The sequence below is a fragment of the Xenopus laevis genome, chromosome 4S (assembly GCF_017654675.1).
Source record: "Xenopus laevis strain J_2021 chromosome 4S, Xenopus_laevis_v10.1, whole genome shotgun sequence".
NCBI classification, from domain to species: domain Eukaryota; kingdom Metazoa; phylum Chordata; class Amphibia; order Anura; family Pipidae; genus Xenopus; species Xenopus laevis.
Genome location: NC_054378.1, coordinates 102454396 through 102466781, shown reverse-complemented (window position 1 = coordinate 102466781; position 12386 = coordinate 102454396). Strand labels below are relative to the sequence as shown.

At 38.6% G+C, this 12386-nt stretch overlaps 1 protein-coding gene across 2 annotated transcripts; it reads left to right on the top strand.

Moving 5' to 3' along the window:
* The first annotated feature begins 2059 nt into the window (after positions 1-2059).
* On the top strand, positions 2060-11312 carry kctd17.S (potassium channel tetramerization domain containing 17 S homeolog). Of its 2 annotated transcripts, none has more exons than XM_018261269.2 (6): positions 2060-2865; positions 3430-3538; positions 5300-5385; positions 9199-9294; positions 9564-9692; positions 11056-11312. In XM_018261269.2, the coding sequence occupies exons 1-6, from the start codon at positions 2680-2682 to the stop codon at positions 11146-11148; spliced, it is 699 nt and encodes a 232-aa protein (XP_018116758.1). In that variant the 5' UTR covers positions 2060-2679; the 3' UTR covers positions 11149-11312. The 2 variants fall into 2 exon arrangements, with proteins under 2 accessions (XP_018116758.1, XP_041417602.1); XM_041561668.1 differs by having other exon boundaries at positions 11053-11312.
* The last annotated feature ends 1074 nt before the right edge of the window (positions 11313-12386 follow it).

Sequence of the window (12386 nt, the reverse complement as noted above, 5' to 3'; positions counted from 1 at the left end):
TGGAAAGCCACACTGTCTAAATGTGATTGGCATTCAGCTGCTGAGGATGCTGGGAGTAGAACTGCAATAGCTGAAAAATCTGCATATTGAGGATCAGGAAGTATTCACATGTACATTTTGTATAGGTATCAAATAATGGTTGTTGGGTACTACAGATCTCAGAATTGCACAACAGTTTTCAGGTTCTAGGGGATGCTGGGAGTTGTAGTGAAAACAGCTGGAAGACAACATGCTCGAGACCTCGAGTAATACAAGAACATCTGATATGTAAAATTTTGTATATTGTCTGTTATACTTTCTCTTATAGTGTATGTTTGTGTTTTAGCCACAATCCTGTCTATATATGAAAATATCACCTTAAAGGAACAGTTCGGTGTAAAAATAAGAACTGGGTAAATAGATAGACTGTGCAAAATAAAAAAAATTCTAATATAGTTAGTTAGCTAGCCAGAAATGTAATGTATAAAGGCTGGAGTGACTGGATGTCTAACATAATAGCCAGAACACTACTTCCTGCTTTTCAGCTCTCTAACTCTGAGTTAGTCAGCGACTTGAAGGGGGGCTACATGGGACATAACTGTTCAGTGAGTTTGTAATTGATCCTTAGCATTCAGCTCAGATTCAATAGCAACAGTTATGACCCATGTGCCCCCCCCCCTTCAGTCAGATTGATTGGTTATTGCCTGGCAACCAATCAGTGGAAGCCAAGAGAGCGGCAAAGCAGGAAGCAGTGTTCTGGCTATTATGTTAGACATCCAGTCACTCCCGCCTTTATACATTACATTTTTGCCTAACTAACTTAATTAGAAATGTTTTTTATTTTGCACAGACTATCTATTTACCCAGTTTTTATATTTGCTTGTGGAACTTTCTTTAGCCACCAGAAAACAAAAAAGTAAGTGCTAAGATGCTTTGAGAAATCGAGGCAAACCCTGGGGCAAGTTCATCTAAGGTCAAGGTGATTTTCTGCTCTAAAAAATATTTTTTATTTCTAACAATTTTTGTCGCTTTTTTTCATTTTGTAATTGTTTGTTAGCTCAAGCCTAAGCCATTTAAACAAATGGACACATCGGTAATTTGAAAGGAAATCTTTTTATCACTCCACTTACTTGAGAATTCAGTAACTCCCAAGATTTGCTGTGAATTCTCGCTTTGCTTTATCATTTATTTAATGGGAACATTGCGCAATGACAAACTCCATTCAGATAAAGCCCTGAGCCTCCATACACATTAGGGCACATACTACAAAGCAAGAAAGTGTTTGGTGAAACAAATCATGGTTGAAGTGAACTGACCTGATGATACTGTAACTATATTGCTTTTAATTAAAGTTGTTGCAATTGGTGCTTTCAATGAGTTCTAGGATGTTCTGGATGCAGATGGGTTCATATGTCTGTTATGATCTGATCTCCCTTGTGTGTTTGTATTACAAAGACTTCTAATGAATTATGTGGGGTTGGGTTAGACTGGGTGTAGAGTACATTAAGGAAGCATATAAATCACCATGGAACAAACTATTCCATTATTCCACCTTTTTTGCACCTTCCCAACACCACTTTGTATGACAATGCTATCTCATTTAGGTAAGTATGACTGTGGATATGGCTTGATATGTATTTTAAATGTAAGATCCAGTTTATTTCCCCCCCCACCCATGCACAATTAAAGTGGGTTTTCACCTTTGAATTAACTTTTAGTATAGAGGTAGAGAGTTATAGTCTGAGACAATTTGCAATTGTTCTTCATTTGTGTTGTTTGCGTTATTTAGCTTTTTATTCTGCAGCTCTCCAGTTTGCAGTTTCAGCAGTCTGGTTGCTAGGGTCCAAATTACTCTAGCAACCATGAATTGATTTGAATTTGAGACTGCGCTATGAATAAGAGAGGCCTGAATAGAAACGCGAGTAATAAAAAGTAGCAATGACAATAACGTTGTAGCCTTACAGGCATTTGTTTTTTAGATGGGGTCAGTGACCCCCATTTTAAAGCTGGAAAGAGTCAGAAGGCGAAGATGAATAATTCAAAAACTATAAAAAGAAAAAAAATGAAGGCCAATTGAAAAGTTGCTTAGAATTAGCCATTCAATAATATACTAAAAATGTACTTAAAGGTGAACCACCCCTTTAATTTGTATTTCCCAATCTGCTACAGTTTCACAAACGTATTTGCTTTTGTATATGATGCTTTATATAGAAAAGCTTTTCAGGTAGCGTCTAAATTAAAGTTCGATTGGCACTGTGGGAGTTAATTATCCGGGCAGCATGGAAATGGCTGGGGGATTGTCATGGAAGAGGAAGGTGATCTAATAACAGATGAAGTACAGGGAGCCTGGTAGTACAGAAAGCATCTAAACACAATACACCTGTGCTGGCAACCTATCCCAGGAGAGAGGGTGCGGGGAGGCCAGGACTGGAAAGAACCTGAGACAAGGCAGAAGGATATGGCAAGAGACATAGGGCACAGAAAAACATCTGCGAAGTGCTGCGAGAAACAGTTTGCATGTATTAAGGGCTCAGGAAAATGGAAATAACAGGTGTAAACTAGTTCTGCCTGCACTGCTGTCACCAATTTACCAACATTACAGGAGCTGAAAGTAAGGGCTGAACCGCTGGAAAGGAAAGCTCGACTACAGAGGGGACTACAAGTGGCAAAATAATTATCCGAGAGACACATAAATACAGGATGCAGTGCCCCCGAGACACAGGATCTGGGGCGACCTCCTCTAATTGGCATGTTGCTGAGGAAGGACAGTGGGTACGTCTGAACGTTGGGGGCAAGATGTTCCTCACTACAAAACAGACCCTGTGCCGCGAACCAAACTCATTCCTTTGCCGACTTTGCCAGGAGTCCCAGCTGCTGTCTGAAAAGGTATGGCTTCCTCCATTTCCATACGCTTTTATTACAGAACGACCTACACCTTGTTGCTGAACTGCTAATCCCAGTGTCACAATAAAAGGTTGTAGCACAACAAACACCAGGTGGGCTGCCTTACTGCATTAAAATCCTTCTCTCCTGTCTCTATGTTGTTTCATTAAGACATTCACTTTCTATATTGTATAAATGGATCAATTCCAGTAAAATGCAGGAGTAGGGTATTTGCTTACCACTAAAAATGTTCAGGTTCACATGCCCCAGACCTTCAGCGAGGGGGGAAGACAACTAAAACCAGACAAATGCAGGCAGACACTGGTCGGGATCCCAGCAATTGTAGAGAGGCCAGAAGCAGTCCTTGTAGTGTAAAATACATTTACTTACATATCTCAAACAATCATATCTAATAGCCTTACGAATTTTGTTTACAGGCACTTAATCATAGGCTAGACTATGGGATTTTTCTGATTTTGATTCACTTTATATATTGATCTCCCTGATTTCTATCCATGATTATATGTATCTTCTTGTTTGCTTTAGTCTCCCCTTTTCTTTCCTCAGGATGAGTCCGGGGCGTTCCTCATTGACAGAGACCCTTCTTACTTTGACGCTATCCTGCGCTACTTGCGGCATGGGAAACTCATAGTAGACAAAAATGTTTCAATAGAAGGTACTGTAATGAACCTTTTACATATAAGCTTCTCTGCTTCTTATTCTTTTTGCTGTGTACACCCATCATCAAGTTAAATTCCTGCTCCAGTGCTAGAAAATAGTTCTGGTATCTGTAATCCGGAAAGAGTTCAGATTTACAGGAAAGGCCGTCTCCCATAGACTTCATTTTATCCAAATAACCCAAATTTTTAAAAATGATTTCCTTTTTCTCTGTAATAATTAAATAGTAGCTTGTACTTAATCCAAACAAAGATATAATGAATCCTTATTGGAAGCAAAATCAGCCTATTGGGTTTATTTAATGTTTACATCATTTTCTAGTAGACTTAGTAGACTTAAGGTATAGAGATCCAAATTACAGGAAGATCCGTTATCCGGTAAACCCCGGGTTCCGAGCATTCTAGATAACAGGTCCCATACCTGTATTTGACCTTTGCAGAATGCTGACTAACCAGCTAACCATAGTTTAACCCTGTGTGAACTCAGAACCCCTACAGCTCTCTTTTATGTCCCTAACATGCAAATCACTCCCTTGTCGAGCACAAATTAGCAGAGATCTCTTATCCATTGGACACACTAATCAGATTGGAGTGCCCAGTTAATCTGTGCAGGCCCAAGGCACTGATCTGCACGTGAGAGAGTTTAGAAGAGCTGTAGAGAGAGGCATGGAGTTCATGCTGGGTGAAGCAAATGTCTAGCAGTTTCGCTGCGTAATGGAAAATTTTAATTTTCTGGATGCAGAATGCAGGCGTCCCCACCTGCACACCATCATAGGTGCAATTTAAAAACAAACAGCAAAAAATACCTTTTTTTTTTAACAATAAAATCTAATAACTGCAACTAGTCATATTTCTGTTCCCCAGAGAGTCAGGGGTGGGGGGGTGTGGGAGATTTGGTTGCTACCAGTTTTAAGAAGGCAATGTTACTTTAAACGGCACCTGTTGCAAAATATATTATCCCCAACCAAATGTGTACAAAGGTGCACAAAAAATTGGCCCTGCCAACAGTAGGACACTTGAACCGGAAGGGAGCTCCCTCCCTTAGAAGTTTACTAAAAGTTAACTTTTAGTATGTTGTAGATTGGCAACTTTTCAGCTGGTCTTCATGCTGTATTTTTTAACTATTTGCTGCCTTCTGACTTTTTTTTCAACTTTTAAATGGGGGTCACTGACAAATGCTCTGTAAGGCTATGAATTTATTTCTATTCATATGTAAGTCTCTCCTTCAAATTGATGCATGATTGCTAGGGTAGTCTGGACCCTAGCAACCAGATTGCTGACATTGCAAACTGGAGAGCTGCTGAATAAAAAGATTAATAACTTGGAATCTACAAAGAATAAAAAATGAAAACCCATTGCCAATTGTCTCAGAATATCACTTTCTACATCATGTTTAAAATTCGTTTAAAGGTGAACAACCTCTTTAAGGTGAGAGCAGGTTCGTCAGTATCTCATACCAACCAGACATTTGCTTTCATCTTTTAAAGGTTACTAAATGGGTTAACGCCATCTACTGCTTGATTGCTGGACTAGGGAGAGCATTTTCCTTGTTACGGGGTTGTTATGGTGGAACTATTACGTATTTGTTATATATGCATTGTACCCTATGCTTTTGAAAATGCAATGGAAGTAATGGCTTATTATCCATTACTTGTTTTTCTATAGCCCTATATGGCCGTCCTTATTGTTTTATTAATATTGTGCATTTTCTCTATGATACCCCACCATGACCTAGCCGCTTTATCTTTCTTCCTTGGTAGGAGTGCTGGAAGAGGCCGAGTTTTATAATATTGCATCATTAATTCATATTATCCGGGAGAAGATGGAGGCAGCAAAACTGAGCCAGGTAAAATGCCATAAATGGAGTGATCTTCACTTTTCAGCAGCGTGCTGCTCTCTTAGTACAGGTATGGGACTCGTAATCTGGAAACCCGATATCCAGAAATCTCCGAATTACAGGAAGACCATCTTCTGTAGACTCCATTTCATCCTAATAATCCACATTTTTGAAAAATATTTTCTTTTGCTCTGTTATGGTAAAATAATATATTTTACTTGATCCAGACTAATATATAATTGATTCTTATAGGAAGCAAAAACAGGCTGTTGGGTTTATTTGAAGTTTAATTGGTTTTCTAGTAGACTTAAAGGGATACTGTCATGGGAAAAAAAAATTTTTTCAAAATGAACCAGTTAATAGTGCTGCTCCAGCAGAATTCTGCACTGAAATCCATTTCTCAAAAGAGCAAACAGATTTTTTTAATTTTGAAATCTGACATGGGGCTAAACATTTTGTCAATTTCCCAGCTGCCCCTGGTCATGTGACTTGCGCCTGCACTTTAGGTGAGAAATGCTTTCTGGCAGGCTGCTGTTTTTCCATCTCAATGTAACTGAATGTGTCTCAGTGGGATGGGTTTTTACTATTGAGTGTTGTTCTTAGATCTACCAGGCAGTTGTTATCTTTGTTAGGGAGCTGATATCTGGTTACCTTACCATTGTTCTTTTGTTTGGCTGCTGGGGGGAAAAGGGAGGGGGGTGATATCACTCAAACTTACAGTACAGCAGTAAAGAGTGATTGAAGTTTATCAGAGCACAAGTCGCATGACTTGGAGCAGCTGGGAAATTGGCAATATGTCTAGCCCCATGTCAGATTTCAAAATTGAATATAAAAAAATCTGTTTGCTCTTTTGAGAAATGGATTTCAGTGCAAAATTCTGCTGGAGCAGCACTATTAACTGATTCATTTAGAAAAAAAAAATTTTTCCCATGATAGTATCCCTTCAAGGTATGAAGATGGAAATTACGGAAACATCATTATCCGGAAAACCCCAGGTCCCGAGAATTCTGGATAACAGGTCCCATTCCTGTACATAGCTCTGATGGCAACATGATTTCCATGGAAAATGCAGGGCAGTTAGTTTGTTGCTTGTACCATGAGCACTATGGCATAGTGCCTCAATATTCATGCACGGCTCACTGACTAATCCAGGATAACTGAGCTACAAGGTAACTAAAGTTAGGCTACATGCTATGAGCCAGGAACTTGTGTGCATAACCTTTGCGGGGTATCATGTACTTTGCATAGAATCGATGTGTGAGGTTAGAGAGTACTAAATCACAAATTAAGTGAGACATATAGAAAATCCAGCTAGAAGGCATTGCACTGATTGCAACTGATTTTAAGTGCAAGCAGTGCTACCGTCCAACATGTTTTTATTGGATGTGTCCCTGAATTTTCAAGAATCTGATAACTTTAGGGTGAGGGGACAAGAATGGAAGCTCAATGAAATGGCACAGCCATAAGAAGAAATAACATACCCTAGGCCATAGTGTTTTATGCCAATACAAAGCAATTTTATTGTTATTAACTAGATTAGCCCAAGGTATTCTTTATACAATTCTGTGTACTCTGTCCTTCAATTTTGACGTGCAATATTCAAATTTGTTTTTCGGAGTTCAAATTTGATTTGAATTTTCGTGTCAGGAATATTCGATCGAAATTTAGACATACTGTATACCATTTGAATTGTGAATAAAGACATTTATTAGAGCTGCAAAAAATTCACATTATTCTAAAAGTCGACCTTTGATAAATAACCCCCTAAATTTCTATTTCCTGAAATATAAGATTTGTGGGACTAGATATTTTTCATATAAAACTAACCTAGTTTTTTAACTGGCCCCCTGGTGAACAACTGACAGTAACGCTGATAACTAATTTTTTTTTGTAAATTTTTGTTTATTGATTTTCAAAAAAAACACAGGAAGGGGGGCTGATAACTAATTAAGGATTCCCATACTGGCATAGAAACCAGTGCATTTAGCATCAGAATTTATTAACCGTCATCCCTGTACAGGTATTGGACCTGTTATCCTAGGGTTTTCCGGATAATGGATCTTTCTGTAATTTGGATCTTCACACCTTATGTCTACTAGAAAATCATGTAAACATTAAATAAATTCAATAGGCTGGTTTTGCCTCCAATAAAGGATTAATTATATATTAGTTGGGATCAAGTAAAAACTACTGGTTTATAAATACAGAGAAACAGGAAATAAATGTAAAAAATTTGGAACATTTGGATAAAATGGAGTGTATAGAAGACGTAATTTCCGTAATTTGGAACTTTCTGGATAGCGGTTTTCCAGATAACGGATCCCATACATGTACCATCAGCTTCTATGACAGATGTAACCTTATTTGGTGCTGGTCTCCCACATACCCAGAACATGTGCAGGATCACTGGCCTTTAAAAGAAGGCCTAACGAGTTTAGAAAACGGGGAGCTGCCGTTGACAAATCTAATCTGATCATTAATATTAGAGGGCTGCCGACAGTGTTGTAACTAGATGTTACTGCGCCCCACAGCAAATTAATTTTAGGGCCCCCAACAGGTCCGGACTGGGGATCAAAATAGGCCCTGGCATTCCAAGTACACAGATGCCCAAGCAGCCCCCCACCAGTCCAATAAATAATGACTGTCTATGGGAATTTACAGCAGCACCTCTGGCATTTGCCAGAACCCACAGATTGCCAGTCCGGGCCTGGCCCCCAACATATCCAGAGGTTGACCTTTTTTCAAATATATGTTGAAATTGCTCATTAATTAGGGCCTCATTGGGCCCCCTATACCTCTGGCCCCCCTGCAGTCGCAGGGTCTGCCTCCTCTGTAGTTACTTCTCTGGAAGCTGAACCCCAAGTTTAATATAAAATACAGCAATAGTATAATATCATTTGTAGACGTTTTCTCCTTTAAATTCTCTATCAGGCACACAAAGGGTTTGGTGTATTTCATCTGAACAAAGAAGATTCGACATCAAGTAGTTAGAAAATATATAAAAATATGTAACAAACACCTTCAAATGACGTTAATATAGTTTATTCAGGCAAACATTACCATCAAAATTGTTTACTTTCCAATTAAAATGTAGGGAAATAAAATGGAAAATCCTGAAACATGGTTCATCAAGGTGACTGCTGCAGAAGCAACTGAGATTAGTGGGGACACAATTATCAAGCAGAGGAAATGACAGAAGATAAACACGAGGAACCTGTGCCCCCCATTCATTTCATACTGGAATCGTATTCAGCAAAGCTTTAGCAGTACCACTGCATGTTTTCGTTAATTGGGAGGAATTGTAAATTTCAAAAAGTTATGGTTGGTTTTGTGCTTGAGGTGTATGAATTGTTAACCGCTGGGTCTCCTTACTTTCTATACCAAACAAGCAGTTTGCATTGCTTTATAGTTTTTTTTTAATCATCTGCCTTCTTCTTCTTTAAAAAGAAAATACTCTGTAAGGCTACCTAAGTATTTTTATTGCTACTCTATATTTCTCATCTTTCTATTCAGGCACTCTCCTTTTCATATTCCAGTCTCTTATACAAATCAATTAATAGTTGGTAGGGTAATTTGGACCCTAGCAACTAACGGAAGAGCTGCTGAATAAAAATAACTCAAAAAGCACAAGTAATAAAAAATGAAAGCAAATTGTAAATTGTCTCAGAATATCACTCCCTACATCATTCTAAAAGTTAAATTAAAGGTGAACAACCACTATAATCTATTTTTAGTGCAGCCATATTTTGTCTGGCAAATATATTGTTCTGGATCTCCATCCACTTTACCCAATTTCTCTTCCTATGTCTGGTTTCCTCCCAGCTCCAGCAGAAGCACGTATACCGGGTCCTGCAGTGTCAGGAGGCTGAGCTGGCGCAGATGGTCTCCTCTATGTCTGACAGCTGGAAATTTGAGCAGGTAAAACACCCTCTACAACCAGTGAGACAAGTATGTATGGCAAACGTGATCCTATGTAGGGACAAGGGCACTTCCCATTGGAATCTGATAAAGGAATTGCTCTAGAGTTGATAAACCCTTGTTTTTTTATGGGACCAAATTGTATTGCGGATGAAAAGTTGTTAATTATAGGAGTGTAGTAATAGCCTAGACTTTTGCTTATCCTGAGAACAGTACAAAGTGGGGTACATTAGGCCACCCAACAAAATTAGTCTTCTTTATCTTTGCAGCTTGTGAATGTGGGGTCTCCATACTGTTACAGCACCGAGGGACAAGCTGAGTTTCTGTGTGTAGTGTCTAGAGAACTTCAGACTCAGCCGAAATCCTGTGATGGAAAAACAATCTGCAAGGAGCACGTAGTGAGTATTCAAGGGCAAGTTGTATATCACTTTACTTAGTCAACGAGAAAATAACATTTAGTAGTAATCTTGATTATACAGGTATGGGACCTGTTATACAGAATGCTCGGGACCTGGGGTTTTCCGGAAAATGAATCTTCCTGTAATTTGGATCTTCATACCTTAAGTCTACTAGAAAACCACGTAAACATTAAATACACCCAATAGGCTGGTTTTGCCTCCATTAAGGATTAATTAGATCTTAGTTTGGATCAAGTACAAGCTACTGTTTTATTATTATTATTACAGAGAAAAGGAAATCATTTTTAAAATTTGGATTATTTGGATAAAATGGATCCTATGGGAGATGACCTTTCTGTAATTCTGATCTTTCTGGATATAGTGTTTCCGAATAATGGATTCCATACCTGTACTGTTAATAGGGCTCCCCCAACAAACTGCATCATTTGCTAATAAAAACCACCTTTTCACATCCCATCAAACAGTACTTTGCATGGCTGCCTGCTGCTCCTACTACGCAGTTACTTTTCAATACTCACCTGTATCCCCCCCTACTCGTTGTCACAATTGCCTTTAATTATCCTATATTAATCCCAGTTTCTTTATCTCCAAACTAAAATGCCATATTTAAATGTCTGGTCAGTAAAATAAGTTTTAACTTAGCAAAGTGCACAGCACATTCAATAGTTATCATAATGGTCTTAATACAGCTATGGGACCTGTTATCCAGAATGCTTGTGACCCGGGGTCTTCTGGATAAGGGATCCTTTGTAATTTGGATCTCCATAGCTGAAGTCTACTAACAAAATAAAAATAACTGAAACATTAATTAAATAAACCCAATAGGATTAGTTATATCTTAGTTGGAATCCATTACAAGGTATTGTTTTCTCATTGACTCACTCCTCAAGGGTTTTCCTCCTCCACTCATTCCACTTTAAAACTGAGTGCTCAGCCACCAGCGCCCCAGCTGTGCCTTGTAAATATAGAAACAGATACGTGGCACTCCGGATAAAATCAATAAAGAGAATTTATTCCAACAGTAGTTGGATCCACATGGCCATGTGGATCCATCTTCTGCTGGAATAAATTCTCTTTATTCATTTCATCCAAAGTGCTGCATATCTGTTTCTATATTGTTTTCTCGTTACAGAGAAAAAGAAACACATTTCAAACCCATTTGGTTAAAATGGGAGATAGCCTTCCTGTAATTCGAAGCTTTCTGAATAACTGGTTTCCAGATAACACATCCCATCCCTGCATCTGTATTTATTACATTCCTTAGTGATCAGGTAAAAACAAACATCACCTTCTTGGCACCAGCACCATTAGTAGCCATTCCTCTGTTTCCCTTGCCTAGCAGAGCTGTGATACAGAAGAGGAGAGTGAGCCAGTGCTGCGCCCAGAGTCTGTTCTCTTCCAGGAGGATGAACGAGAGGGGAACAGTAGAGAATAACTTCTGTGAGTCTCCATCCAAGACTCATCCAGCACTTTCCATCTGTAAAGTTCTCCTGCTCTTTATTACTTTACTCTCCCTCTTCTATTTCCACAAACCTGTGTATCATCTGTGGCTCATTATCTCTTGCGAGTTCGTGTTGCAAATAAAAACATTAGAACACATTTTGGCCTTAATATTTATTTTCTACCCATGGTTGTACAATATACTTTAAAGTGTAAACCCGGCTGTCTTAGTGCAAGCAACCTGATTTTTTCATATGACAACGTCTCCCTTAAAGAAAATATAATTCTTCAATATCTAATTATACAAGCAGTCTCATATACATACTGTCTATAATTGTAGGTGGCTTTATATTTTATTTAGTTCAGCAGATGAAATAGCCTGTTGTTGGGGATAGTTCTGTTTCAGACGATCATGTTCCTGTGATGGATGGGTGTTCAGGTCCTGCAAACAGGTCGCCAATATTCCATACATGTATGTATTCTTTATGGGAAGGATAAATAATGGAGCCTCCTTTTTTTTTGATTTTGCATGTTTTTTATGGCAAGATATTTTTGTGGCTTATAGAATGAGTGCAGAAGACTGATTGCTATGTGCTCCATTTATTTTGATAATTTTTGTTCCCTAGTGATACTGATTTATTGTCTTATGTTACAAAGGAAGATTAGTATCTTCTAGTTTTAGCTTATGGTGCAAGTAATATATGTGTCATATCATAATAGTACACAGTGAGGCTCAATTATAAACACTGGGCAAATTTATATTCGCTTTCACCCAGCTGCAGGTTCAACATTGAAAGCAATCATCTGATTGGTTACCATGTGTTACTGCCCAGGTGCAAATTTACCCAATGTTTACAAAAGACCCCTAATGTAAGCTGTCCTTAGCCAGCTCCAAATAGTATCTACACATTCTCTAGTAAATATGGCTATAATCATCTTTTTATGGTGTAAAAACAGTTCTCTGCAGAGTACGGTCAGTTTCAAAAAGATGGAAGATCGCATTGAGGAGGACAACAGGCCATGGATGTAGGCATCTCCTGATGGGACTGTAGGACTCACCCCATATGATCTCAAAGGCCAAATGATTAGGCAAGTCTGATTTAGATCACTCCTTGGTTGACCAAATCAGGAAAAGATCAGTCGATTTGGAGACCTCCACAAACAAGACATCTGCCTGTGCATGGCCAGCTTATGCCTTATTAAGAGTTTCTAAACTCCTGAGAAGTGAAAATG

Excerpts from the sequence above, each read along its gene's own strand:
- kctd17.S (XM_041561668.1), top strand. The coding sequence starts at position 2,680 with ATGCAGTGCCCCCGAGACACAGGATCTGGGGCGACCTCCTCTAATTGG. Across the intron at positions 2,866-3,429 it reads CCCAGCTGCTGTCTGAAAAG|GATGAGTCCGGGGCGTTCCT; the intron begins GTATGGCTTCCT and ends TTCTTTCCTCAG. Across the intron at positions 9,693-11,052 it reads CAATCTGCAAGGAGCACGTA|CAGAGCTGTGATACAGAAGA; the intron begins GTGAGTATTCAA and ends TCCCTTGCCTAG.